Source organism: Polyergus mexicanus, unplaced genomic scaffold, assembly GCF_030449975.1.
Source record: "Polyergus mexicanus isolate NDT 795.1 unplaced genomic scaffold, iyPolMexi1.0 SCAF_3, whole genome shotgun sequence".
NCBI lineage: Eukaryota > Metazoa > Arthropoda > Insecta > Hymenoptera > Formicidae > Polyergus > Polyergus mexicanus.
In genome coordinates, this window is record NW_027223323.1 from 12,413,910 (window position 1) to 12,438,103 (window position 24,194).

Here is a 24,194-nt window from a genome sequence, read left to right on the forward strand (position 1 = left end):
TTGTACAAGATATACGTACTTAGTACATATTTAAATCAGTTCTTCTTGTGTGTGTGTGTGTGTGTGTGTGTTCATTTTTTTACTATAAGCAAGATTTTTGAATTTTTTCAATCGTAATGCCACTAATCTTAAGCAAGAAGCGCATTTTTAGAATTACGGAAAGATGAAATGTTAAAAATCTTAAAGACTCAGACCGGAATCAGAATCGATAATCGTTTCATAATTTTTTAAATATTTTCCAAAATCGTAAACCGTATTTTAAAATTCTGTTAAATTTATAATCATAACCGGATCGTTAAATTATTTTCGGTTTACAATTTTTTTCGAAATCTTTTCCATTCTTGCAATTTATTTCTACAAAATGTTTTTATATTACTAATTTAAATTTTTTGTCGTTTTCTTGGCTGGATGTCATCGAAAGATGATATAATAAACCTGATGAAAATAGAATTTTCAAAAAGTCAAAGATGAAAGAAATAATGAATAAAAAATAATAAAGGCATAAAAATAATTATTTTTCGAATTAAGTTTTTGTATCTTTAAGAAAATAAAAAAATTATTTACATTTAATATTACTTTTTTCTTTGTTTTATAATAATATATATATAAAAGAAGAAAAGAAGTAAATTTAATAAATTCTACAATTTTATATATATAAAAGAAGAAAAGAAGTAAATTTAATAAATTCTACAATTTTACATAAAAAGAACAACAATATATTTCCTAATAAAAAATAATATAATTTGTTGGAGAAAAGTTAGAAAAGCAATAATTTTAGAAGAACCGGAACCGAAAAAACCGTAATTCAAATGATTTCGGTTTCTTTTACTTATCAAGGAATCGCAACCAAAATCGGAACAGTTATTAAATATTTTATTAAATCGTAACCGAAATCGAACCCTAATTTCGTTTCGGTCCGGGTCCCTGATTAAGATATACAGCTATTTGTATTTAAAAAAAGTATTACACTCTCTTACATACATATTTTATTTCGCCATAGTTTAATGCATTGATAACATATCTTTTTAAAAATATAATTATAGTATAATTAAAAAAAAAAAAAAATCTTTATATTTTATTTTTTTTGTACAATTATAAATAATAATGTAGACTTGGCGATTCTTCGTTAGAATAGATTTACGCATACGATAAACTAAATAAGCAATAATTACGTACGTTTGTTGATCTTGCTTATTATTATTTTCAGCATGTATACAAGATAAATAGAGCGCTCTAAGGAGTATCGCGAAGATGAAAAGACGTTATATGTTAAAATTTTTTAAATTAATCTTAATTAACGGCGATTAACGATGCGATTAACGACGTATATTGAAGAAAATTGTTCTTCAACTGTCCTTATTTCCTCCTACCAATTCGTCACGATACTTCACGGGGTAGGCTAATTGATTGCCTTTATTCCATGTATAGAGCTCCTGTAACGGGAAAGAAAACTCGAATGAAAGCATAAATAGACGAAATGGTGAAAGGTATATCACCAGGTAAGGATGTATACCTTGGTTTTATGATTGTAGCTAACCGCTGTGGTCTTATAATACGGATTCGTGAATGACAATGACACCTCCCGCATCGTATTTCGATAGAGATCGAAGGCGTATCTACGTAATTGGATTGGTTTGGATAATAATTATTTATTATATGTATTTTTATAATTCTGTGGTTGGAAAAAGCGATTATTCAGTGGCATTCTGCGATTATGCGAATAGATATATCTCTTGAATATGCAAATTATTTTTGATAATAAATATTTATAATAATATTTATAATAATTGTTCTCTTTTTTTCATATACATATATATATATATCCATATATGTATATGAAAAAAAGAGAACGATTATTATAAATATATTATTATCAAAAACAATTATAATATAATATATACAGGGTGTCCTAGACCACCCGTACACCCCTTTTCTTCCTTAAGAACTAAGCATTTTAGAGAAAAAGGTTTTGAACAAAAATTGTATAGTTTTGAGGGGAACGTAAGATGGTGTCATTGGTTTGACCTTGGATGACATCGTTAAGGTCAAGTCAAGGACACCTTTAATTTCTTAAATGGAACCCCCTATTTTTATTGCATATTCTTATAGCTTATGTCAAGAGCTTTCTAAAACATTATAATAAAGTATTTTTTCATTAAGTACTTTTTGAGTTATTTTGTATTTTAATCTGACATATTTTGATATAAAAAATTAAATATCTTGTAAAATATTTAGTTTTCGATAATCTTACCGTAATACTTTTATGTACAGAATAATGAGACAAATCAATTAGTATAAAAGATAATTGTTTTTAAGAAAATTATTTACAATGTATTTTTTAAAACAATTATTTGTCTTTTTTCTTGCACTAATTGATAGGACACCCTGTATATATATATATATATATATGAAAACTTTTTTTCAATGATTAATGAATATTATTAGAAAAAGAATGATGAGGAAATAATATATTAAAGAATATTCAAGAATTTCCACGGGATATTTGTGCTCTTATGAATAGCATCAAGAGTAATTAATATTTATAGCGTTACCGTATCTTCATAGTTTCTTCGGTGACACTGTGTATAGTGTAAAGCATCCCTTCCGCGATAAACATCTCTCCGAATCTATGATGATCGATACTGATGTTCCACGCCTTTTGAACGGTCATATTCGTGGGATTAATTTTCACCACTGCCGTGTTATTGGACGGTAATCCGTAAATAACCCACAAACCTGTGTGTAAACGTCACGTATTTTGTATATCTATATATGTGATATTAAATTTTTTTACTACAATATTCTTTTTATTTAATTATATACGTCTCTGTGATATATTTCAATTTGTAATATCCGAGAAATGTATATCGGGAGAGAAAGCTGACTCGTCGTTTTACCGTTTTCGTCTACGTTCAAATCCACATAAGTGAAATTGTGCATGTAGAGATAGTTCTTAGTATTGACCAGCAAGCTCGGTAGCGACAGCTTGCATTTGTCGGAATATCGATTGCATTCGGATTCCGAGGAGAGATCGAATCGAAGGATGCTCGATTCACTTTGGGGATTGTAAAAGAACGATTTGTTGTAAACTATATGCCCGTTACCCTAAAACACAATCGATCACAAGTTTGATTCTTACTCGAAATCTCTTCGTTCGTCAAACATCAATATTTTACGTGATTTCTTATCTTTTTATCATTTAATGTATATTTTTATAGCTATTCAGAAATTGCGTAAATATAATATTAGAAAAAGAAAGAGAGAGAGAGAGAGAGAGAGAGAGATTTTAAAATTTTTTAAAGTCACTTTTTTAACATTTTTAAATTACTGACCTGAAAAGGTAGAGGCAATGGTATCTGAACACCCGACTCGTTCTTGAGATGTCCCTTCGATTTACTATTGTACTCGTAGATGTGGGACATGTCGCGAATGTTATTGCGAGTTACATAGAGTTTATCGGGCATGATATGAGAGAACGCATCGTGCATCCAACTTCCATTATAATCGTCTATGTTTCCTTTCAGTACGGGTTTTCCCACGGCTTCTATCAAGCCTTCTGCGAATTTACCGATGTCGATTATTAATATTCGAGTGACGAAAGTTGGAGACATGAAGAGGTTTTATTTTTCGTCGCTTTATTCAAGGACACTCTCGCATCTGCTCGGTTAATTGCGTAAACTTTCGCGAACATATTACGAAACTGCACTTTTCAGTCATTGATTATACCCCGTACAGCACTGAAGCTTGCAGCAACATTGCTGCAACATTGTAATATTGCATATTGCAGTTTAATGTTGCAGAAATATTGCAAAGACATTATTTTACAATATAACTTTAGCAATGTTACAGCAATATTTCTGTAGGCGGACATTTTATTGTTGCTGCAATATCATAACAACGTTGCAGCAATGTTGCAATCTTGCAGAAAAATGTTGCTGCAATGTTATGGCAATCTTGCGGTGCTGTATGGAACTATTTCCCAGTTGACCCATCATACATATTCGTAGAAAAAGTAGATGAATTAAAATGAATCGAAAGAACGTCTCGAAGAACTTGTAGTTAAAATCCAATTAAAATCTGAGTGTCCTAATTAAATAATTTTCTTTTAAACTTTAAGGTTTCTCCGTTTTTCTCTTCATAAATATTGAAATGGCTAGAAGTCGATATAAAAAGCAATTTGCTTCGATATTTTGCTTTCATAAAGTTGCACGGAGATATTCCTCCTTTATCTTTTTCTCTTAAATAAAAATTTCTAAAAATATCATGTTCGTTTAATTATAAAATGTTGTATACACAGTGAGGCTAATACCTTATTGTGAGATGTCTGTATTAACGCTGCAACTTTATCCTCTACCTCTTGAAATTAATTTATCTACCGTCTCCACAAGAACGTCGCTAGAATACATTAGTTAGAAATGATTAAACGTACCGGCTAATCGGGGTTGTAGCCCCGTCGTATTAACACCACGCAACGGTTGAATGTGCGCGTCCATTATATTTGCGTACGTGCATTTTGGGCACGTCGCGCAGGTTTCTTGCGGACTGCACAATTCTTGTTCCTGATCAACGCTCGGGGGCATAGGATGCCCATACGTAACGTGCTGCTCCTTCCCTAATTTCAGTTTCTCCACATCTCTTATGTCGTCTAGAATATTATATGTGTTATATTATATTAATTAAGAAATTCTCAATAATAAAATTAATTTTCGGGAATAGGCCATGTATTTTAGGAGATACTTAAGAGAGAAATTAAATTAAGCAGAAAAATGAAATCTTGAATTTTTTTTTAGAAAATCTTAGGAAAACTATTCCAGAAATATAGAAACGAAAGTCAGATGTTCTCCGCATTTTCTAGAATTCATTTCTTTTCTAGACACATTTTCTAGAATTCATCTTACCTATATGAATTTGATAAACTATGCGGATCTTTTTTACTTTGGTATTGAGAGAATTGGAAATGTTAAATATTAGTTCTGCTTGCAATTATATCGCTGTAAGATCATAATAATAACGTTTGATTAAATATCAGATCAGATAGATGAACGCTCTGCCTTTTATATGCCAACGTTATAATTAATTAATTAATCCTGTGATGGCTCTTCGTTATTTATATTACCAAGTTATATCGAATAAAATATGTAATAAGACAAACCGTCTAGTATGAAGGATCCCTTGGTAACGTCAAGATCATTTCTCGCCACACAATGGTACATCCCGTGATCCGATGGCGTCACTCTCGTGATTCTTAGCTTCATCTTCAACTTTTCGGAATAATTTCACACGCATTACAAAAAGTGTCATAAGTTGTTACGAAACGTAAAAAAAAAAAAGATGGCAAACCAGTAAGAGAACGATTTTGCATATTATCGAATTTATATTCCAAGTACGCAAATGTTATATATATATATATATATTTTTTTTTTTTTATTTCAAATAGACGATGGCTAGAAGAGAGAAATACGATAGAAAATTGCGCAGTTTAATAAAGACCACCTTATAATTATCTCGTCTGTCATAAACCTCTATCCTGTGTTTATCTGACATTTTCAAACGGCGACCATCGCCGCGTTCCCAATGTACCGCCGGTTCAGGAAAGGCCTCCACCTCGCATTCCAACGTCGCCGGATTTTGATTTCGTACGAGCACCACTTGGTTGCGTATACGAATAAACGGCGAAACTGGAACGCGATCGATTATCAGTTTTGTCTACATCTATATCGGTTTTAATAAAGTATTGTATCCTTTCGGAATTGCTCACTCTAATAAATCGAAACCTACGAATTATACGCTTTTATCTTACAGCAGATTTATTAAATTTTTCTTTTAAAAAAAATCATTAAATGTATTATTATCGTCATCTATATTCATAATATAACGTGTGAAGATTGATATAATAAAAAAATTAGAAAAAGATATTTTTAATTATATAGCGTTTTTCCAAGCAATTAATACGGAAATAAATAAAATTAAAAAAAAAGAAAGCTAATTATAAATTTGTAAAATATGATAATATTGAAAAGTAGTAGTAAAAAGAATATACACAGAAAAAGAATTTTTTTTTTTTTTTTTACATATATTATAAATCCAAATTTTTTTTAGAAAGATTGCCACGTGCTTACATTTGACTTGAAGTCTAAACTTTTTGGAACTTGCTGGTGCTATCCCGTTGTCAGCGTTACACACATACTCGCCCATGTGTTCCCGGGTTACCACGCTGATATTAAAGGTAGGGCCCATAGTCGAACTCACTAGAGTCGTAAGATTTTTTTTTTTACGAAAGCTCATTAATCTCTCGCTCGTTCATTATTCTCTATTTATTATTGCGAATTAGAAAATTCGACTATACCCTGCCAGGTTCCCATAGGAATCGTGGAACCGTCTATTTTGGTCCACTGTATAACGGGTTGCGGTATCCCACTAGCGGCGCATCTCAGTCGTATATTCTTGCCCTCTTGCACGGAAATTATGTCGCTCGTATTCAACGACGATGCAATCTCTAAAATGTCGAGTTTTCGAAAAAAAAAATTTTTTTATAATATTTTATGTATAATAAATAAATTAATATAATATAAATATAATGAATTTATAGGGGCGATGAGTGGCTTAGAGCGTTGAGTCGCGGGCTGACAAGTGCCACGTCCCAGGTTCGATTCCGCGCGGATCTCATCCCACCATATACCTCTTTATAGAAGAGAAGGAGGAATGACAGAGAAGGAAAGAAGGATAAAAAGAAGGGGAATAGGAAGGAGACAAAAAGAGGGGGGTTAGGAGTTAGGAACAAAGGAGAAGAGCGAAAAGAGAAAAGATAGGAAGGAAAGCTATGTGTGTGTAGAAGCGTTAGAGATAAGAGCATAAGGATGAAGGAGGAAAGGGAGCGTGAGAAGCAAAGGGGAAGAGCAAGAGAGAGGGAAAAGGAAAGGCGGTGTAGTAAAGCGTTGTGTAAAGCGGGTTAGGTTAGGTGTGTGTAAGAGCGCGTTAGTTGTAAGAGCGGAAATGTAAGAAAATGAAATATATTTGGAAATTTGTAAAGAGTAAGAGTATAAAATTTGCTGCAACCCCATTGGGGAGTCAATAAAGACATACATACATACATATAATGAATTTATAAAAGAAAAAAAGAAATGCATTAATCTCGCTAAGAGAATAGAATGGTACGGTGGGCTTTATCCTACCTACGATGGACGGCGGTATCAATATGTCATGCATGTTGTTGCGATCATGGATGTTCATTTTGTAAGCCTGTATTCCTGGCGTGCCGTCTTTTCCCGGCATTCCGGGACGACCGGGCGGACCTAAATCTCCTGATGCATAAAAAAATTCACTTGTGAGACAAATGAAGCGATGAAATCACTGGAACATTTTATTACTCACCGCGAGGTCCCGGTGGTCCTTGAGGCCCCATTTGGCCGGGTCTTCCTAAATAAATACAAGATATCAGTGCATTTTTTTATTTACGAAGTAGCAGAGAATAATTTACGGCTGTGCTGTAAAATGTTGTAGAATTATGATGTTACGAAATTTACGACTATACTACGGATATAAAGAAATAAAAATAATAATAACAAACATTTTTATATAACGACAAAATAAAATTATCTCTATGTAATGAAAAAAAAAAAATAATAATAATAATAAAATGTTAAAAAGCAACATTTTTATAAAATAATACATGTCTATTTTTATAAAATAATTTTTATAAAATAATATATGGCGGAAAATAAAAATTTAAGGGTGAGAAGCCGCTTTTCCATGCATTTATTCGTTTTCACATCAAGTACTTTACATTTAATCACATGTTTATCTTCAACATATATGTATTCTTTTTCATATCGAATTTTTAACTGCGACATATACATTCGTCAAATAATTCTACATCTAAACGTACCGTCTGTTCCATTTCTTCCAGGCGATCCGGGTGACCCGTTCATACCCGGCTTACCATTGGTCCCGGGTATGCCATCCAGACCACTTCTACCAGGAATACCATCCAAACCGGGTTCACCGGGTACACCGTCTCTTCCATCGAATCCCGGTGGACCGATGTCGCCTTTGGGTCCTCTGATGCCAGGATGGCCGGGTTGTCCAGGGGGTCCCTTCGGTCCCACCAATCCCTGTATACCTGGCAGACCCGGCTCACCTGGTGGACCTGGATTCCCGGGAGCGCCAGGAAGTCCCGGTGGACAGTACTTTGCGGATGAACGGCAAAAGTTCTCGATCGCATCGAACTGAAACACAGGGTAAGTAGATATATAGGTTGCTCGAATATTATATAGTGCTATTTTATATTAAATTATTTACAATAAATTCTTTTTTACTGGTAAAGATTTGTATATTTATAGATGGTGTAGATTTATATATTTTTTTATAATTTAAGTTTTTATAATTTATTTAAAATATTTTTTATGACCTAGTCCAATATTGATATCAATTTTGTATAACTTCGAGTTGTAACAAATTTAAAATGCTTGGATAAAACAAATTATTTTATAGATCATTTTTCAAAGATGAGGAAAGAATATATATGGTATGTTTAACTGATATACAATATAAATTGAGACTTTTATGGAACAACAATATTATCTTAAGCTCGATATCTCGTCCAGTTTGGATCTAATTCTCACTATCTAAAATAATAAGGAGCTCGTATAAAAGTGTTTATGTTTATACGAACCTTTATTGTTGTTGCAATAAGGGAAATGGGTCTAAAGAACACTTAGCTTCCTTATCTTCAAGTTCCTACATTACATACGCGATACTTTTACAGGTGACGGCAAAGTTTGAAGTTTGAGGAGGAGCATTGAGGAGGATGTATCGCGAAGCAGGTAACTAGTTCTAACAATCGCAGAGAACTGACTTGTATTCGCGTGTCGGCGTTCAACCAGACCCAACTTGGGTCTTGACCTCCGGCCGCCGTTGGCGAAGACGCAGAGCCAGATACCATGATTGGGGAGGCTGTTACCTTCTTTGTACCTTGCATTTCCTTATCCTCTCGAATCTGCAAGCGAGCAATTCTGCGATATTGTACACGAGAGATCCAAGATATTTTTAAAGAGAAATTAAATCAGGAAATTTAATCTCTCAGAAAATTCTTGGATTTACATATATTCACAGAGAATTAAGAAATTACATTTTTCTCGACCGCAAAATTAACATTTCTTTCTTTTATTTTTTTATTTATATTTTTTTCATTATACATATATTTATTTAATTATATTTTATTTATTAGAAAATTTCAGGATTTCGAAGTCATCCCTCTCTTTGAAAAGCTAGACTTGTTTTTTACGAGTAGAGGCGAAAAAACATACTTTTCTTTCTTGTTAAAACGATCTCTTTTATATATATACTGATTATTACATATGTGCTTTATACGTACCCTACTTGATATGTCAGAAACGGCATTGTCTTCGCCGGTCAGCAATGCGCTGCTGCGTCTCCGCCGTGAAAGTGCTGGTGGATACTGTCTTTTTACCAAGCGAAGATCGCTCTCCACGTTTGTGATATACTTGTATAGATAGACGGATGTGAAAAACTGAATGATAAATTGTAGCAAAATGAGAGCTAGTAACAGGCGCGGTTGAAGCATCCATCGTTGCACCAATAATGCACTCTTGCTGTTCATGCTGACGCAGTTAGTTTTATCTCTGTGCAAAGTTACATTTGAAAAAGCGAGCATATTATGCCAATTTTGCACGTAACAAAAAGTAGAAAAAAGATTTGAAAAATAATAAAAATCTTTGAAATATGAACGCAACAGAAATACTTCTTTAAAATAAACTTAAATTATTGACTTTTCGTCTAATCATTAATTGATGATAGTTAATAATGTTGAGTAGTAATTCATATGTTACACAAACATGTAAATGATAATACGTATGTGTCAGCGCGAAGACGCGACACGCAACAGAACGCGACTATCTCAATTGAATATCTCTGCCGCATCGCGAAAGAGAGAGAGAAAGATCAAGGGAGCGAAGTGTATAGATCTGTGTCGTCTAATTGGTTACTATCAAGTGGAATTGACTCTATATTAAATCTATAACATCTCCAAGTTTCCATCTCCTACATTTTTTTTTCTCTGTCACTCTTTCTAATTTTATTACACACACACTGTAATGTTAACGCTAATTTTCTTAAACGTTAACTATTATATTTCCGCGAGAGGCACTCGTTAATAAAAAAAAAAAAATAAATAAATAAATAAATAATAATAAAAACTTACAAACTTACTTTCTATTCAATGACATTTAATTTCACGCGGAACGCGACGCGCGTGACAATTCTTTCAACGCGATCATCCGGGAAAGCAATTGTCAGCGCGTTAAAAAAAAACACAATTTATACGGCGTTTGCGGTGTCTATACGCCTGTCCTAATGTAAACTAATATAAAGCGTGAGCCGGTGCGCCCGTCGTCGGCTCGGCACAGACGAGACGCATGCGTTGAGCATTTCTCTCTCTGTATATATTACACTACGTCCAATTGTCATATGTTGTATGTGTGAGATGTGCGTGGCGTCGTGGTGTGCGACAGAGATCCGCATGTTTGTGAATGCACGCTCTGTCATTTTGTCACACATCGCCACAGTTATACAAAGTGTAAACGACGCGAATGCGTTCTAGTATTAATTTTAAAAAAAAAATCAATCTCACGCTGTAACACATTTCTTTTTTCTAACGCCTCGTTACGACTCGCTCGGCAACGAATTACCGCTCGATGATTAAAAATAAAAATATTATATACGATATAAACGTAAATTTCCAATAAATTGCAGGCGTACATATTTATATATATAATTATAATTTGACAATTAAAAGAAATAAAAGGTAATAAAAGGAATGGCTGAAATAAAAGATAGATATGCAGATATCCCATCAAAAAGTATTTAATACATAAATACAAGATATATATCTTTGATAAAGATATTCAATTGCGCTCTTACGATAGAATATCACAGTACAAACAGGGCTTTCTGTTCCCCCGATAGTCGAAGATATATATAAATTGATTTTCTTTAATATACATATATGCAACGCCCTTGAAACTAGAATATTTGCTCATTAATCACATGACTCCACTTGACGAGAATTGATGGAACACGGTCTATCCTCTTCACATAAAACAATTTCTATATCATGCTCGAGATCCTTATCCGCGTTTATATTTACATTTTGTTTCGAGGCCTGCGGGCAATAAATTTCATTAGAAATTGTCGATTACGTAATTTTTCGATTACATCGATTATGTCACTTTTCTTTTTTCTAAATATAGTATCTCCTACCAAGTCCAATAACGCTAAAAAGTATCTGGCCACTTCGTGTTCGTTTTGAATAACGGCGTCAAAGTAGATTTTCCGTTGGTCATTCGTCCTCAGAGTCTCTATAATTTGCGACGCATAGTCGCGAATGCAAAACGTTGATCTTTGCTCGGCCTCGCGTAATTTAGGTTGTATCCATTCGTGCCATTTGTCAACATTTTTCTGTAATAGTTATTCGATTTACTAGATCTTACAATTAATGTTTTCTATGGATTATTTTAGAGAGCATCGATTTACTGGTAAGAAATGCGGCGAGTCGGATTGCAGCCAAACGTCGCAGAAATTTTCATGCGGAGGCGACATGTTTATGGGACTCGAATTGCGAGATTCGGAGATCTCATTAATCGAAGTGTCCGTTATGTTATTATCGGTAATATTCGTATTCGTTTCCATATTAACGCATAACTGAAATCCTAAAAAATCCAAATCTACATTCGTCACATTGTTGTATTGCAAAGAATTGTAGTCTCGTATATATTTTATGCAGGTACTCAAATTTTTCTTGAACATATTTGGTCTATCTGGAAAATAAATTTCGTCAGTTAGTATATATGTATATCAATAAATTTGTATCGGACAATTTCTCTAGACAGATTATGGATGGATTTACCTTTTCGCGACAAAATCAATTCCTCCAAAATATGCGCGGAATTTTTCTTTGTTATTCCTTGTCCTCTCTTAGTCAGTGTAAAGGTTTCGTTCTTTGTTATTCGATTAAATTTTCGTTTAATCTATAAATAAGTAATTGAACAATATTATCACCAAGCACCAATAATTAATAGCAAAGTTGTAAGTGCTATTATGTGTACCGATTTCGATCTCGAAGACTTCAATTTTATTTTGCTCTTTGTACTGCTATTTGAAGAAGTATTTTGTATAATATTGGTAGCTAAATTTATTTGCGATAGATCCTCATTTGTGTCGTTTAACAAGCTTAGATCGTCCGTCGATGACGTTCTAAAATAATATCACTGATTTTAAAATTCTCATACAAGTTTCTTGCAGTAAGACATCACAAGTAGCAAAAATATCAGAAATACCTTCTGTCTTTCGAATTTACTGACTCGGGTGGACTATCCAATATACTACCAACATCTATATTTTTCCCGATATTGTTTAAAGAATGATTATCCAAATTATTATTATTCGACAAAATAGTGCTATTTGTGTGAGTTATCAATGAGTTGTTATTGTTTTGTGTATTAGGATACATTTCATTTGAGATATCGCTCAGTGTATCATTGAAACCAGTGTTCTCGGACAAAGACAGATTTTGTTGAGTCGATTCCAAAGATGTAACTGAATCAAAAATCTCTTCTTCCAGTGTATCGTTATTATTCTTTTCAGACTCAGCATCGCTACTATCGTTTTGATTATTATCGTCGTGTATTGTACAGTCCGGAGTCGATAAGGACTCAGGATTATCGCTGTCGCAACAAAAATCTGAAACAGAAATAATTCTATAAAATATTAAACTAAATAAAAAATTTATTCTCATAATCAATGCCTTGATCATATACCTTGTGGTGCAAACTCAGCTAAAGCATCGACCAAAATACCATCTATACTTATGTTTTGATTGCAGCTACAACATATTATTAGATATTATTATCTTACAATAAAATAGATGCATTAAAAATACAATGGGATATTTACCGAAAATCATATTTTTTACCAATGACTTCTCCATTTACATCATAGATATCAATAGAGACATGTTGCGCAATACCCTTCTCTAGTTGAGTAAAACAGCGATTTTTTGATTTGACAGTTTCATGCGTTATATGATCCTTTTTAATATTAATATTATTATTTACTTCCTTGGCAAAGTTGACAGTTTTGAATTCTTTAAAGCACATGTCAATCTTCCTATCTCTTTTCTTGGTAGAATTCTGTGTTGTTTCTTCGTGTCTAAAAGAGAAATAATTTAATATATTTACAGAATTTTTTAAATTAGTATATATGATTTTTTAATATATTAATGAAGTACTCACTCATCATTCAATAATAAATTTCTGGAGTTTTCTGTTGTACTCCAGAGAGAATCGACTCTATGGACATATACAGCTGCAGAGTTTTGCAGAACAAGTCCAGCTTCGCCAAAACTTTTATTGCACGTTGTATTGAATAATGAACAATATTTCTCCAAAGTCTGCAATAATACAATTATATTATTTTAATACATATTACGTAACACATTACTATTATTATATAATTGAAAATTGATAACGTAAATGTACTTGTGAGAAGGGAAAGTTCCATTTTGCTAACTCTTTTACTGGTTTCGTAAGTTGAAGACCAATATCTTGGACGGTGACCATCTTTGTTGACTCATAAATCTCACGATAATCCGCATAGGAAACATAAATGTGTGTGAATCACTGTAAAAGAAGCATTACTGATACTTTTTCACACTGATATTTATAAGATAAAAAAAAACGAATCTAAATTCTCGTGAAAGAAATGTTTTTTATTCAAAATAATGCAACACGAATGCTTACAACAATAAGGAAAAAACAAGTAAAGTTGATAGTGTTTTATCTTATTGCTAACAACCTATCGAGACGCGTACTAACCAAAGGAAGGATAAGATAGTGATAAGATAAATATTCAATATCTCTTTCTCACTTTACTCACGTTCTATTTTCTTGAGAATTTGCACGCTTTTTCTTTTATCAAAAGAATCACTCGAAAACACTCTATCACTTAACCTAAAGACAACAACAATAGCTATTGCTCCTTTTCACTTATTATTGCTATGGTTCAGGCATAGATCGTAAAATATATAGTAAAGCAATTGGTCGCGTTCAGTAGAGAAAGTGCTCATTGTCAGTTATCTTCTTGTCAACACTCGATGTTGATTTGTTGGTTCTAAAAGTAAGAGCCAATCACGTTCAATTACTACTGAGCAGTTTTCTTTGCTGAACGCGTCCAATGGCCAAGCTTATACCAATAGGTTTATTCGCGTTGCTTGAAATCCCCCAAAACTTTTGCATTTGAAACGAGATAAATATATATTCGGATGTTGAAGAAAGTGAAAGAGAAGGCAAAAACTTCAAGCAACGCGAGCAACCTAATATACTTTAATACGTAAGATACTATAGTGGCTAATCACATCCATTCCATTCTTTAAAGGAATGGCTATGATTGGCCAGTGGTAGTACTTAGTATGTAAAGTATATCAATGTAAACTAAATCTATTTTGTTGAACATTTGCTAGACCGTATTTCAAAAGATCGCGCCACAACTTTAGGTCGCGTCGTTTAGCGCCATCTCTCGTGGAATCGTGTTCGCGTAATAAACTGGCCTATCAAAACTCGGAAACTCTATTCTTGAGAGATTTGAATTAGTGGCTCTCTTCTTATACTTCAATTTATATTACTTTTTATCGAAGCACATTCTTGTAATATTAATTAAGAGATTAGTAAGCGCGCAAGTTTCAAGAAAAATTAATTTTATTAGCCAGCGAGATTTAAAATTCTTCCAAAATATGCATATTTTGCAGCGTGCTTTTCTTCGGATTCTTCTCTTCGGCACGACAAGGAAAAGCGGTACGTATATATTAATGAATCCGGAGAGATAAATCAAAAGAGATATATGTAAAATTGATTCGCAGATTTTTATATCATATTAAAGGGTTACATACCTTTGACAGACCTAAACTAGGTCCAAATTAACGAATTTTTATTGTGAGTAAAATTATATTTTATTAAAAAATGGAAATATATGTCTTGTAGAATAGTTTTTTGAAAATATCTACTCAAAATTTCAATAAAAAATATCAAAATTTGATGTCCCGATAGTTATTTTCCCAAACGATATTCCTAAAAACGGTGTTCGCGGTACCAGAGATATCTCCGCCTTCTCTCATTTAAAATAAAAAACAAAAATTTTTCTTAAATTAAATGAATATAACTATAGTACTTGTCATAGCCGATTTTTAAAATATTGATTTTTCGAAAAATAACAGCGATTCGTAGCAAAAAATGCGATTTTCGATCTAAAAATTCTTTTTTTTTATTTATGAAAAAAAAAATAAGCCATAAATCGAAAAAATCCCATGACAAGTATCAGTTTTATTCATGTAGTCTAACGGGAAATTTTTATTTTTTGTTTCAAATGAGAAAAGGCGGAGATAGAGATTGCAATAACATTGCAGCAACATTTTTCTGCAAGATTGCAATATTGCAGAAACATTACGAAATGTTGCTGCAACGTTGTTATGATATTGCAGTAACAGTAAAATGTCCGCCTACAGAAATATTGCAATATAATATTGCAGCAACATAACAATATAATATATATGCAATAATGCTTTATGTATATTTATCGACATAATATCCTTAACATATGAAAAAAATAATAAGAAATTAGACCTATAAGAGTCAGGATCTAGCGTGTATATAGATTTTCTGTATTATAATAATAACGAAATTATAAAATGTAAATTTTTCAGTACACATTCGATTTCCTTCAGTGACAGAGAATATTTAAGCGAAATAAGAAAAAACTCAATTTACAATTGTGTAAATTCACAATTTCTTTGTATCCGAAATATTCAGATATCCGGATGCAAAAAGATTGTGGTGAATTTACGCATACAACGAGTTTTTTCACATCTCTCTTGTCTTTATATAATCTCAAAATTTATTTATTAAAATCTGAAGTATCTTTTGCATATTAGAAAATTATTATCAAATTTTTGATTTTATATAAGAATGAAAACTATTAAAAGAATTCTTAGTCCAATGTCTGAGCCCCTGTATTGGAGTCATATCATACGACTCAAATTAACAAAAATAGTTATTATATCTTTTTAATCTTACTAGCCGCTCTTTGTAAACTTTATATAACCATCATGGCTAAAAATTAAATGCGGAATAGATAGCGCAACATGCGCCGCATAGTGGTAAACGAATGAACTAGCGATTATTGAATACTTTTTTTGTAATATTTTCGGAATATTGCTGTAACATTGCTAAAGTTATATTGTAAAATAATGTCTTTGCAATATTTCTGCAACATTAAACTGCAATATGCAATATTACAATGTTGCAGCAATGTTGTTGCAAACTTTAGTGCTGTATGGGATGTATTTCCATTTTTTAATAAAACATAATTTTCCCCACAATAAAAATTCGTTAATTTCGATCTAGTTTTAGGTCTGTCAAAGATATGTGCCACTTAAGACGAAAATACGGTATATATATATAGTAATATCGGCAACCATTGCTCAATCGCGGTCTTTGATCTCAAAGCATTTCGCGATGCTAGAAAAGATATGACGTCATCATTAATAAATGTCAAGAGATCTCCTCTTTCGAATTGAATGGAATATTATACTATTTCGATTAGCGATGGAATTAACAAAGGAACAGGGTTTATTTAAGAGCGTCCGCTTTATTTAGGATAAAAAAATCGCAAAATTTAGCGATCTTGAAGTCTGTATCACAGGGTGGTAAGCGCGACGACAGAGGTGGCGGATCATAAGGCTACGGGTGGCGCGAAACGCGAGAACCTCAGGTGCGCATGCGCCCGCGAAGCCGAGCGAGCGAGCGCGATATAATCTGTCGAGACGGTTCTCCTCGATTTAGTATAACGGCGACCGCGGTACCGTTGATACGCGCATTAATTCGCACCTAATTTCGGACAGATCAAGGCCCCCCCAGCCCTTCCCCGTCTTACGCACTTTACTATCCGCGTTTCTCTTCCTCTCTCTCTCTCTCCTCTCTTTTCTTTCCCTCTTTCTTTTCCCGTATACGCGCGCGTATGTGTGCTTTTATTTCTTTTCTTCCTTCCTTTCTCGATTATTCTATCTATATCCTTCAGTCGTTCTCGGCCTCTGTGTTTCCCCGGTTTTTTCTGTTCTGTCATCGTCTACCTTCGTGCACGCGCTGACGCACATGCGTAATCACCTCGCGTAGAAGCACGCGATACTGACAGACACAAAGGACAGAGAAATAGATAGATAGATAGAGACTTATCCGTCTTCGTCGCGGCTGTGGAACACACATACACACGCGAGGTGCGCGCGCACAATCCGCGGCCACAAGCAGGCAGCGATAGTAGCGGGAAGTAGCGAGCTAACCGGAATATAAATCATCCTCGTCGTCGCGGTTTTCGTCCCCGTCTCGTTTGCCGTACCGTCGACGTCGATGCGCGGACGCCGTCGTCGTGGCTCGCCGGTCGCCAGTGATGATAACGCGCGCCATCACCGTAAGCCATCAGTTTAATCAGTGATCGGCGCTGTGCGGATTTGTCTCTATATGAAAAGGGGCATCAAGGAGAAAAGGCCGCCCCGCACCGCCGTAGCCGCCGAGAACAACCACTACCACCACCACTACCACCACCACCACCGCCACCACTACCATCATCACCACCACCATCACCATCGTCGTCCTCGTCGTCGCGTCGTCGCCGCCGGCGCAGTCGATACCGTCAGTAGGGTGGGAGAGCGGACCTACGGGACCACGAGGAACTGAAGTGCGCGACAGTCCCGCGCTCTCGGTGACGACGACAGAGTGGCATCCCCCGGGGTAAGAATGGGCGGGCGCGCGCACCTCCCGACAAATTTCGGAGTTAGATCCACGCGGAATAAGTAACGCGAGTCGCGAGTGCGTGATTTACGCGCGATTTAGCGCGCATCGTCGCTCCTTTCTTCCCCCCTCCTCCTTCTCTCTCTCTCTCTCTCTCTCTCTCTCTCTCTCTCTCTCTCTCTCTTTTCGACTCTATCGAATCTCGCGTGGCTCCGAATCCTCTCTCCCTTCCCTCTTGCTATGAACTCTCTCTCTCTCTCTCTCTCTCTCTCTCGGGTGATTTCGGTCTCCCAGGTGCCGCTCCGAACGTCGAAGTCGCGCCGTTCTCGCCATCATTATCCACAGTGGTGGAGGTGGCGGTAGCGGCGGCGAGAGACGACACAGTGCCACCTCCTCGATTCTAGGGAATCGAGCGGTTGGTCGGTCGGTCGCGGAGCGCGAAAGGTGCGCGAGAATGTCCGAGAGAGCGGTTCGAAAGTGCGGATAAATGTGTCGGTCGCGTTACAAGAGGTGAGGCGCGAGCGCGAGAACAGGAGAAAGAGCGAGGAAGAGAGAGGAGGAGAGAGAAAACGCGATATAAAGAGAGAGAGAGAGAGAGAGAGAGAAGGAGTGGGGGGCGGAAGAGAGAGAAGGCTCGCGAGCGCGCGCGCGCGCGCGCGCGCGAGGGCATCCGGAGGAGCACACGGTAGAGCGAGCGAGTTTATTTTTAGTGGCAGAAGGTGAAGAAGGCGGGCGAAGAGAGCACCGCGCGGAGTGGTATTAAGCGGCATCACAGTGGCCCGATGAAGCGGCGTATGTGACATCGGGCCTTCCTCTCTCTTGCCACCGTCGAGGAGAAGAAGAAGAAGAAGAAGAAGAAGAAGAAGAAGAAGAAGAAGACACCTCGCTGCAGACATCTTACTGCCACCGTCCACGGTGAGTAGAGTATATGTCGCCAATACATTCGCCGTCGATCATCCCTTCACGCTCCCCCCCCCCCCCACACACACACAGACACATCTCCCCCTTCCGCCTCGCCGCCACCAGCCGCCTTCGCCTCTTTCTTCTCGTCCTCATCCTTCCCTTCCCCTCGTCGAGGATTGATTCGCCATTCCGCCCACCAGGACACGAGCCTCCACTATCTCCTCCTCCTCCTCCTCCTTTTCTCTTCGTCTCTCTCTCTCTCTCTCTCTCTCTCTCTCTCTCTCTCTCTCTCTCTCTCTATTTAAATATATTTGTTTCACTTTCCCTGTTTTTCTCTATTTGTAAATATATTTAATCTTTCTTCTTGGTGTTTTTTCATTTGGTCTCCTCTGTTCATCCCCTTTTTATTATCCATCCATCCACTTAGCTATCCGCACATACGTACACGCGCATACCCTTCTGTCAAGTATTCTCTCTCTCTCTCTCTCTCTCTCTCTCTCTCTCTCTCTCTCATCCTTTCATAGGAAATACCACCTCGGGGGAGCTCCTCGTCGACGACCATCGTCCACTCCCCATCCCCACCAGATTCACATCGCCCTCTCCGCTTCACCGTGGAGTTACGAAAATTATGTAACGTGCGCTCGATCCGGGCGTTTCTTGTTCCGTTCCTCTTTCTCATCTTCCTCTTCTCTGGATATTACAGTCCGCTTCCCTTCCCCCCTTTCTCTGCTCCCTCGCTGTTCCTCTCCCCCCCCCCCCCACCCTCCCTCCTATGCTCTGCCGTTCTTCCGAACATTATTTCGGGAGTACCAGCAGACCTGCCAGCGGACCCTGAGAGTGAGCGAGCGAAGAGAGAAAGAGACGGGCAGAGAAAGAGATAGGTAGAGAGAGAGAGAGAGAGAGAGAGTCTTGTACATGACGCGTGCCCCGGGATCGGGCAAGCGCATTGTCGAAGGGAACCGTTTCGATTAAGGGATACAAACCGATCGTGTGTGCGCCGACACGAGATAAGCCGTCAGCCGATTTTGTCGAAGTCTACGAAATCGCGAGATTCGCTCGTAGTTGCTGTTCCATTTCGTCGAATCCCCGGGGACATTATATATCCGTTTCGTTATTCCATCACATTCCTTCGCCGCCTGTGTCGCCCGAGTTCGCGTATAATGTCGCGCTCCAGCTCGCGCTGCCAGAATCTCGAAGCTGCTCGCAATTTCTTTCGACGAAAGCTTCTTTACGTTCGAGATGAGACTAACACCGCCAACTCTTGAAATCTTTCGAAACCTCGCGATTCGAATCACGCGACGCGAACGTGAATCTACGGATAAGAAAGAGAGAGAGAGAGAGAGAGAGAGAGAGAGAAGGAGAGAGAGAGAGATACTGTATATAATCAATACATTATATTTTAGAAATCTTTTGTTATTTCATCTCGTGGAAGGTGCGTAACATTTTCTCGAATTGTTCCTTCGCACACATAAAACGTTTATCCTCGAGTAAAGAATTCCAAGCTGCAATCGACTTCTAAGATTTTACGGTCAACTACGTGGTCTCGATTTTGAAGAAGAAAATCAAATCAAACGCCCTTGTCGATGTGATCAATTTACACGCGTGTCTCACGTGCTCGTGATTGATTCCATTCTGCGTGTCTATCATCGCAAGCTTTTCGTTGGCTTCCGTTGGCATAGATTCCTCCGCGAAAGTGCGAGGTGTCTCTCTCTCTCTCTCTCTCCCTCGAGGGAGACTCTTTCTCTCTCCGGACAAGTAAAGGGAGAGAGAGATAAAAATCGAGCTTTCTTTGCACTCGCCGAAAGATGCGAGTACCAGCTGCAAACTGGTCAGCTCCGACTGTAATAGGCGTGAGGCACAGTCGAAGACTCGCCTTTGTCCCGCTTTCGTGGTATCGACCCGATACGGGTGACCTAGACTCACTTGCCGAGGAAATATACCCAACCTTTGACAGCCACTCGTTCGCTCGCCTGCTCGTTCGTTCGTTCGTTCGTTCGTTACGACGAAACCGGCCCGAAACGAATCGATAGAGGGTCGCCAATAATTACGCACGTGCGAGGCTCGCGCGCACGTCGACGTCGACGACGACGTCGACGAGGACGACGATGAGGAAAAAGCGCGCGGGATAGGAAATGCTGAACGTGTAAGGGGGGCCGTTGAGTTTATTTCGGTGCTGCCGACGACGGTCGGAATTTGGTATTGAACCGCTCGCACATCGTCCGACACCGCTCTCTTCCTTTCCCTCTTCTCGTCGTCCGGGAACGATTTAGCGCGAACTTGACGAGGGGACGCTTATTTTTCTGCCCGTCCGCGGGGCATCAAAATGTTTGGCGGATTATGTACGTACGTCTTGACGAGACCTGAATACCATCGCTTTCCCGGCGAAATGGATCCTCCGTCGAATAGAACTTCGACGCTCGTATAATGATCGACGATGGCTAGCGGAAATATAAATAGCTACGTACAGGCAAGATCTTTCAGCCTTGAACCTCGTGATGCTAGAGATTATTTACAAAGGTGTAATTTTTGTGGATATTAAAGCGAGAACTGTGAAAATTTTTATGTATCGCAAGTTGCGAAAATAAATTCATAGGCAATCGGGCAAGAACGAATTAAAGATTTTCTAATTTTTTCTTCCGTAACGTGTTCTAAGACTACTAACGTTAACTGACATTAATGCTATCATTAAATCTTACACGCGAAGGAGAAGAAAATTAATCGCGATTTTTCTTCGATGAGATCATACCTACATAAACTTCATGCATTTTACAAAAGTATATTTTTTTCATATACATTTTTATATTTTTTTAATACTTTATATATTTCTTTTATCAAGAGACATGGTTCACGCACGGCAACAGCGAGGCTGATTATATATTTATACGCGAGTAGCCTAATCGAGGATACCTTAGATTATCGGACTTCATCGATTAATGTCTCGAGTGATTCATCCTTTTTAACCGTAATCGATAGATTGACGTCTTTCTCCTCTACTTTTTTTTTTTTTTTTAAAGATATATATATATTTTTTTTTTTAATATAAAATAAAACTCGAACACGATTCTCGTGACAGAGTCGTATCGTTTGTAAAATTAGGCAGGGTAAACTTCCTAGAGTGCGCGTTCTGCCAAAATGTCAGAATGAGAAAGCGAAACGAAAATAATGATTTTTGCTGGGACGCATGCCAAGATACACGAAGACCGATTAAGGGTTAATAACGTCGCCGAAATAACTATCGTCAAGTGTTCCCGGCTCGTTTATAGGATGTGGAATTGCGGCATGAGACTTTAAACCGCCGCTTTAGCTCACCGTCTCGTTCCCGGGAGGATGATAAACCGAGCGTAGCGCTGCAAGTAGAAATAGACAGTCGCTGTCAGACGCCTCGCGCCTCGCGCTAGCAACTGGATTGTCAGCCATACTTGATCGATTAATCGCGATGTCGGACGCTTCTTTCATTGGGGAGAGCCGATCATCCTTTTCAATCTCGAGTTCAATTTGATCTTACCCGGTATATCTTCCTTTCATAATATTCTATTATATTATTTCTATTTCGATATTTCTTTTATCTCTTATTAGATTTTGCACCAGAGAAGTGTATCGGGTTATTCGATATTAGTATCTTTTATCGAATACGTTTGAATTACTACCATCTTTTTTTTTTTTCGATTAACGGAAATAAGAGTCAACTTAATTTATATTTTTATACGCAATGTTTATGGAAATTGTACGTAAAGTTTATGGTTTTGCTTATCTTATCTTTCGCGATGTGTATTCTCGATAGAGATGTGACAGCTGATACGTTATCGGATAATAATTCATTCTCTTCAATTTTCAATTTTTTTCAAGTGGCTACACATATATTGTAGTATACATATTTTTGCGTGCCCATACACTATTAGAGATTGGTGTTTGTTCGTTTTTCGATGAGTAAGAATCTCGCGTATGGCTATTGTTTCTTCATCTTTGATTCCGAATTATAAATAACACACTTGGCAATTTCTTTCCGCCATCGGGCTGTGAACCGGTTAAAAATGCCATCCGTATAATATCTAATGGTTATAAATACATCGAATAACGTTTATATCATCCTCGCCAATCACTAACTATTATTTGTAACTCGCCTTGCAGAAATGCAGATTAAGTACATCGCGCGAGCGAAATCGCGTCTCGAGACGAGCCAATTCGTAACTCGGGGACTCAATTTTTTTTGGATACGATTCAGCGTTCGGTGCGCTATGAATACCTCGAAAAAGATGTTGAAGCATATACCGAGAAATTTCAGATAAGTTTGCGTCCAATTAAAAGATCACATAAAGAAAAATATTTCTTTAAATTTAATATATCGATTTGTTTGACTTATATTTGTTTCGTTACAAAAACATAATTTTATACGAAATATTATTTTGTTGAGTAAAAATTTAATAATTCGTTGCATTCAATCATATTGTTGAAAAATAACTATTATTTGGAATAGTATAGTTTATTCTCTTACCGCTAGGGGACGCCCTATACTTCGCTATACTTGTATTCAAGTTTCTGTCATAAATGTATATGTATAAAGAGCTGCAAAATGCGGCTAATAACATTTAACAGCTATTTCTATCAGTTTCTTTTCTGATACGATCTTCATAGAGGAGAATTCAGGATAATGAACTGATTTTTGGAAAATCGAACAGATAAATGATGTCCGATATTCACTTATTCGACAGAAATTTCGAATAAGTAAAGTTAAGCTTCTTTTTTCTACATGCTATGGTGGTTTTGACAAAGATTTGATTAGAAAGATGCAGTAACGTGCAATTTAACTTTATCTAACTTGTTCAAAGCTTTATTTAAATTGTTCGAAGCAACATAATGAATCTCATAAAGAAAACAATAATATTGTTTGAAGGAATAATATAAATGTTTAAGTTGAAGAAAAAGTAAAATTCATTCAAAAAATATTTTATTTAAATAAATGTTATTTGAAAAACAATCATATTTCTTACTTCAAACATTAGTAATAATCTTTATTTAACTTCAGCTTAACGCCAAGAAGTGGACTTGGTTTACACAATACCTATAACTCACATACCTTTCTCATTCTCTCATACATACCTTTATAACTACCTTATATTCCTATTTTTCTTATAACCTTCTCCTTCTCCTTCTAAATTTTCCTTAATAACCTTCCTCTCGCATCATCTAACACATCGTTCCACAATTTTTCCTCTACTTCATTCTCATCCTTACCTATTTCTATAAACCAACTTTTAGTTACATCACAATCTTTAAAATAATGACTTGTACAATTTTCGCCTATATCGCAAAATACACAGGCATACGCTTCCTCCCCTAACCAATATTTATTTCTATCCTCCATGTTTCACTTCAAACATTAGTATGATTGGACTATTCCAAGTATTATATTTCTTTGGTTTCAATAAAATTTATTAAACCCAA

The 24,194-nt window shown here is 36.4% G+C and overlaps 4 protein-coding genes across 41 annotated transcripts in view; 2 read left to right on the forward strand and 2 right to left on the reverse strand.

Moving 5' to 3' along the window:
• The window catches only part of Lap (phosphatidylinositol-binding clathrin assembly protein lap), a 59,691-nt gene extending 51,696 nt beyond the window's left edge, over positions 1-7,995 (forward strand). For 15 of the 16 annotated variants that reach the window (XM_070293354.1, XM_070293359.1, XM_070293349.1 and 12 more), the window contains one exon: positions 7,907-7,995. The gene's annotated coding sequence lies outside the window, so the exon portion shown is untranslated. Of the gene's footprint in view, positions 1-6,099; positions 6,227-6,589; positions 7,292-7,906 lie in introns of those variants that run through there. The other variant, XM_070293350.1, reaches the window with a different exon arrangement.
• On the reverse strand, positions 1,089-10,397 carry LOC138931976 (uncharacterized). Of its 4 annotated transcripts, XM_070293370.1 has the most exons (16): positions 10,228-10,397; positions 9,374-9,641; positions 8,855-8,995; positions 7,886-8,225; positions 7,372-7,416; positions 7,173-7,301; positions 6,347-6,496; positions 6,120-6,248; positions 5,494-5,678; positions 5,153-5,261; positions 4,430-4,645; positions 3,333-3,556; positions 2,898-3,105; positions 2,553-2,736; positions 1,514-1,616; positions 1,089-1,433 (listed from the first exon to the last, which is right to left on the reverse strand). In XM_070293370.1, exons 1-16 carry the CDS (start codon positions 10,242-10,244, stop codon positions 1,347-1,349), a joined length of 2,535 nt encoding a protein of 844 aa, XP_070149471.1. In that variant the 5' UTR covers positions 10,245-10,397; the 3' UTR covers positions 1,089-1,346. The 4 variants fall into 4 exon arrangements, with proteins under 4 accessions (XP_070149471.1, XP_070149470.1, XP_070149469.1 ...); XM_070293369.1 differs by lacking the exon at positions 10,228-10,397 and having other exon boundaries at positions 5,153-5,255; positions 9,374-9,786; XM_070293368.1 differs by lacking the exon at positions 10,228-10,397 and having other exon boundaries at positions 9,374-9,785.
• A 474-nt stretch (positions 10,398-10,871) lies between these two features.
• LOC138931983 (putative uncharacterized protein DDB_G0293878) lies at positions 10,872-19,753 on the reverse strand. Of its 3 annotated transcripts, XM_070293407.1 has the most exons (12): positions 17,703-17,845; positions 13,951-14,024; positions 13,554-13,694; positions 13,308-13,465; positions 12,970-13,224; positions 12,834-12,898; positions 12,354-12,756; positions 12,123-12,270; positions 11,924-12,044; positions 11,551-11,834; positions 11,278-11,475; positions 10,872-11,179 (listed from the first exon to the last, which is right to left on the reverse strand). In XM_070293407.1, the coding sequence occupies exons 3-12, from the start codon at positions 13,632-13,634 to the stop codon at positions 11,057-11,059; spliced, it is 1,836 nt and encodes a 611-aa protein (XP_070149508.1). In that variant the 5' UTR covers positions 13,635-13,694; positions 13,951-14,024; positions 17,703-17,845; the 3' UTR covers positions 10,872-11,056. The 3 variants fall into 3 exon arrangements, with proteins under 3 accessions (XP_070149508.1, XP_070149509.1, XP_070149510.1); XM_070293408.1 differs by lacking the exons at positions 13,951-14,024; positions 17,703-17,845 and adding an exon at positions 19,736-19,753; XM_070293409.1 differs by lacking the exon at positions 17,703-17,845 and having other exon boundaries at positions 11,924-12,014; positions 13,951-14,963.
• Positions 16,919-24,194, forward strand: part of Pmca (plasma membrane calcium-transporting ATPase 3) — a 76,014-nt gene continuing 68,738 nt past the window's right edge. For 16 of the 18 annotated variants that reach the window (XR_011446715.1, XM_070293394.1, XM_070293395.1 and 13 more), the window contains exons 1-2: positions 16,919-17,849; positions 18,560-18,764. The gene's annotated coding sequence lies outside the window, so the exon portion shown is untranslated. Of the gene's footprint in view, positions 17,850-17,902; positions 17,928-18,559; positions 18,765-24,194 lie in introns of those variants that run through there. The other 2 variants (XM_070293386.1, XM_070293384.1) reach the window with 2 other exon arrangements.

Excerpts from the sequence above, each read along its gene's own strand:
- LOC138931983 (XM_070293408.1), bottom strand. The coding sequence starts at position 13,634 with ATGGTCACCGTCCAAGATATTGGTCTTCAACTTACGAAACCAGTAAAA. Across the intron at positions 12,757-12,833 it reads AGCTGAGTTTGCACCACAAG|ATTTTTGTTGCGACAGCGAT; the intron begins GTATATGATCAA and ends TTTCTGTTTCAG. Across the intron at positions 11,476-11,550 it reads ACTCGCCGCATTTCTTACCA|AAAAATGTTGACAAATGGCA; the intron begins GTAAATCGATGC and ends TAACTATTACAG.
- LOC138931976 (XM_070293368.1), bottom strand. The coding sequence starts at position 9,673 with ATGCTCGCTTTTTCAAATGTAACTTTGCACAGAGATAAAACTAACTGC. Across the intron at positions 6,497-7,172 it reads GATACCGCCGTCCATCGTAG|AGATTGCATCGTCGTTGAAT; the intron begins GTAGGATAAAGC and ends TCGACATTTTAG. Across the intron at positions 4,646-5,152 it reads GGGATCCTTCATACTAGACG|ACGACATAAGAGATGTGGAG; the intron begins GTTTGTCTTATT and ends ATAATATTCTAG.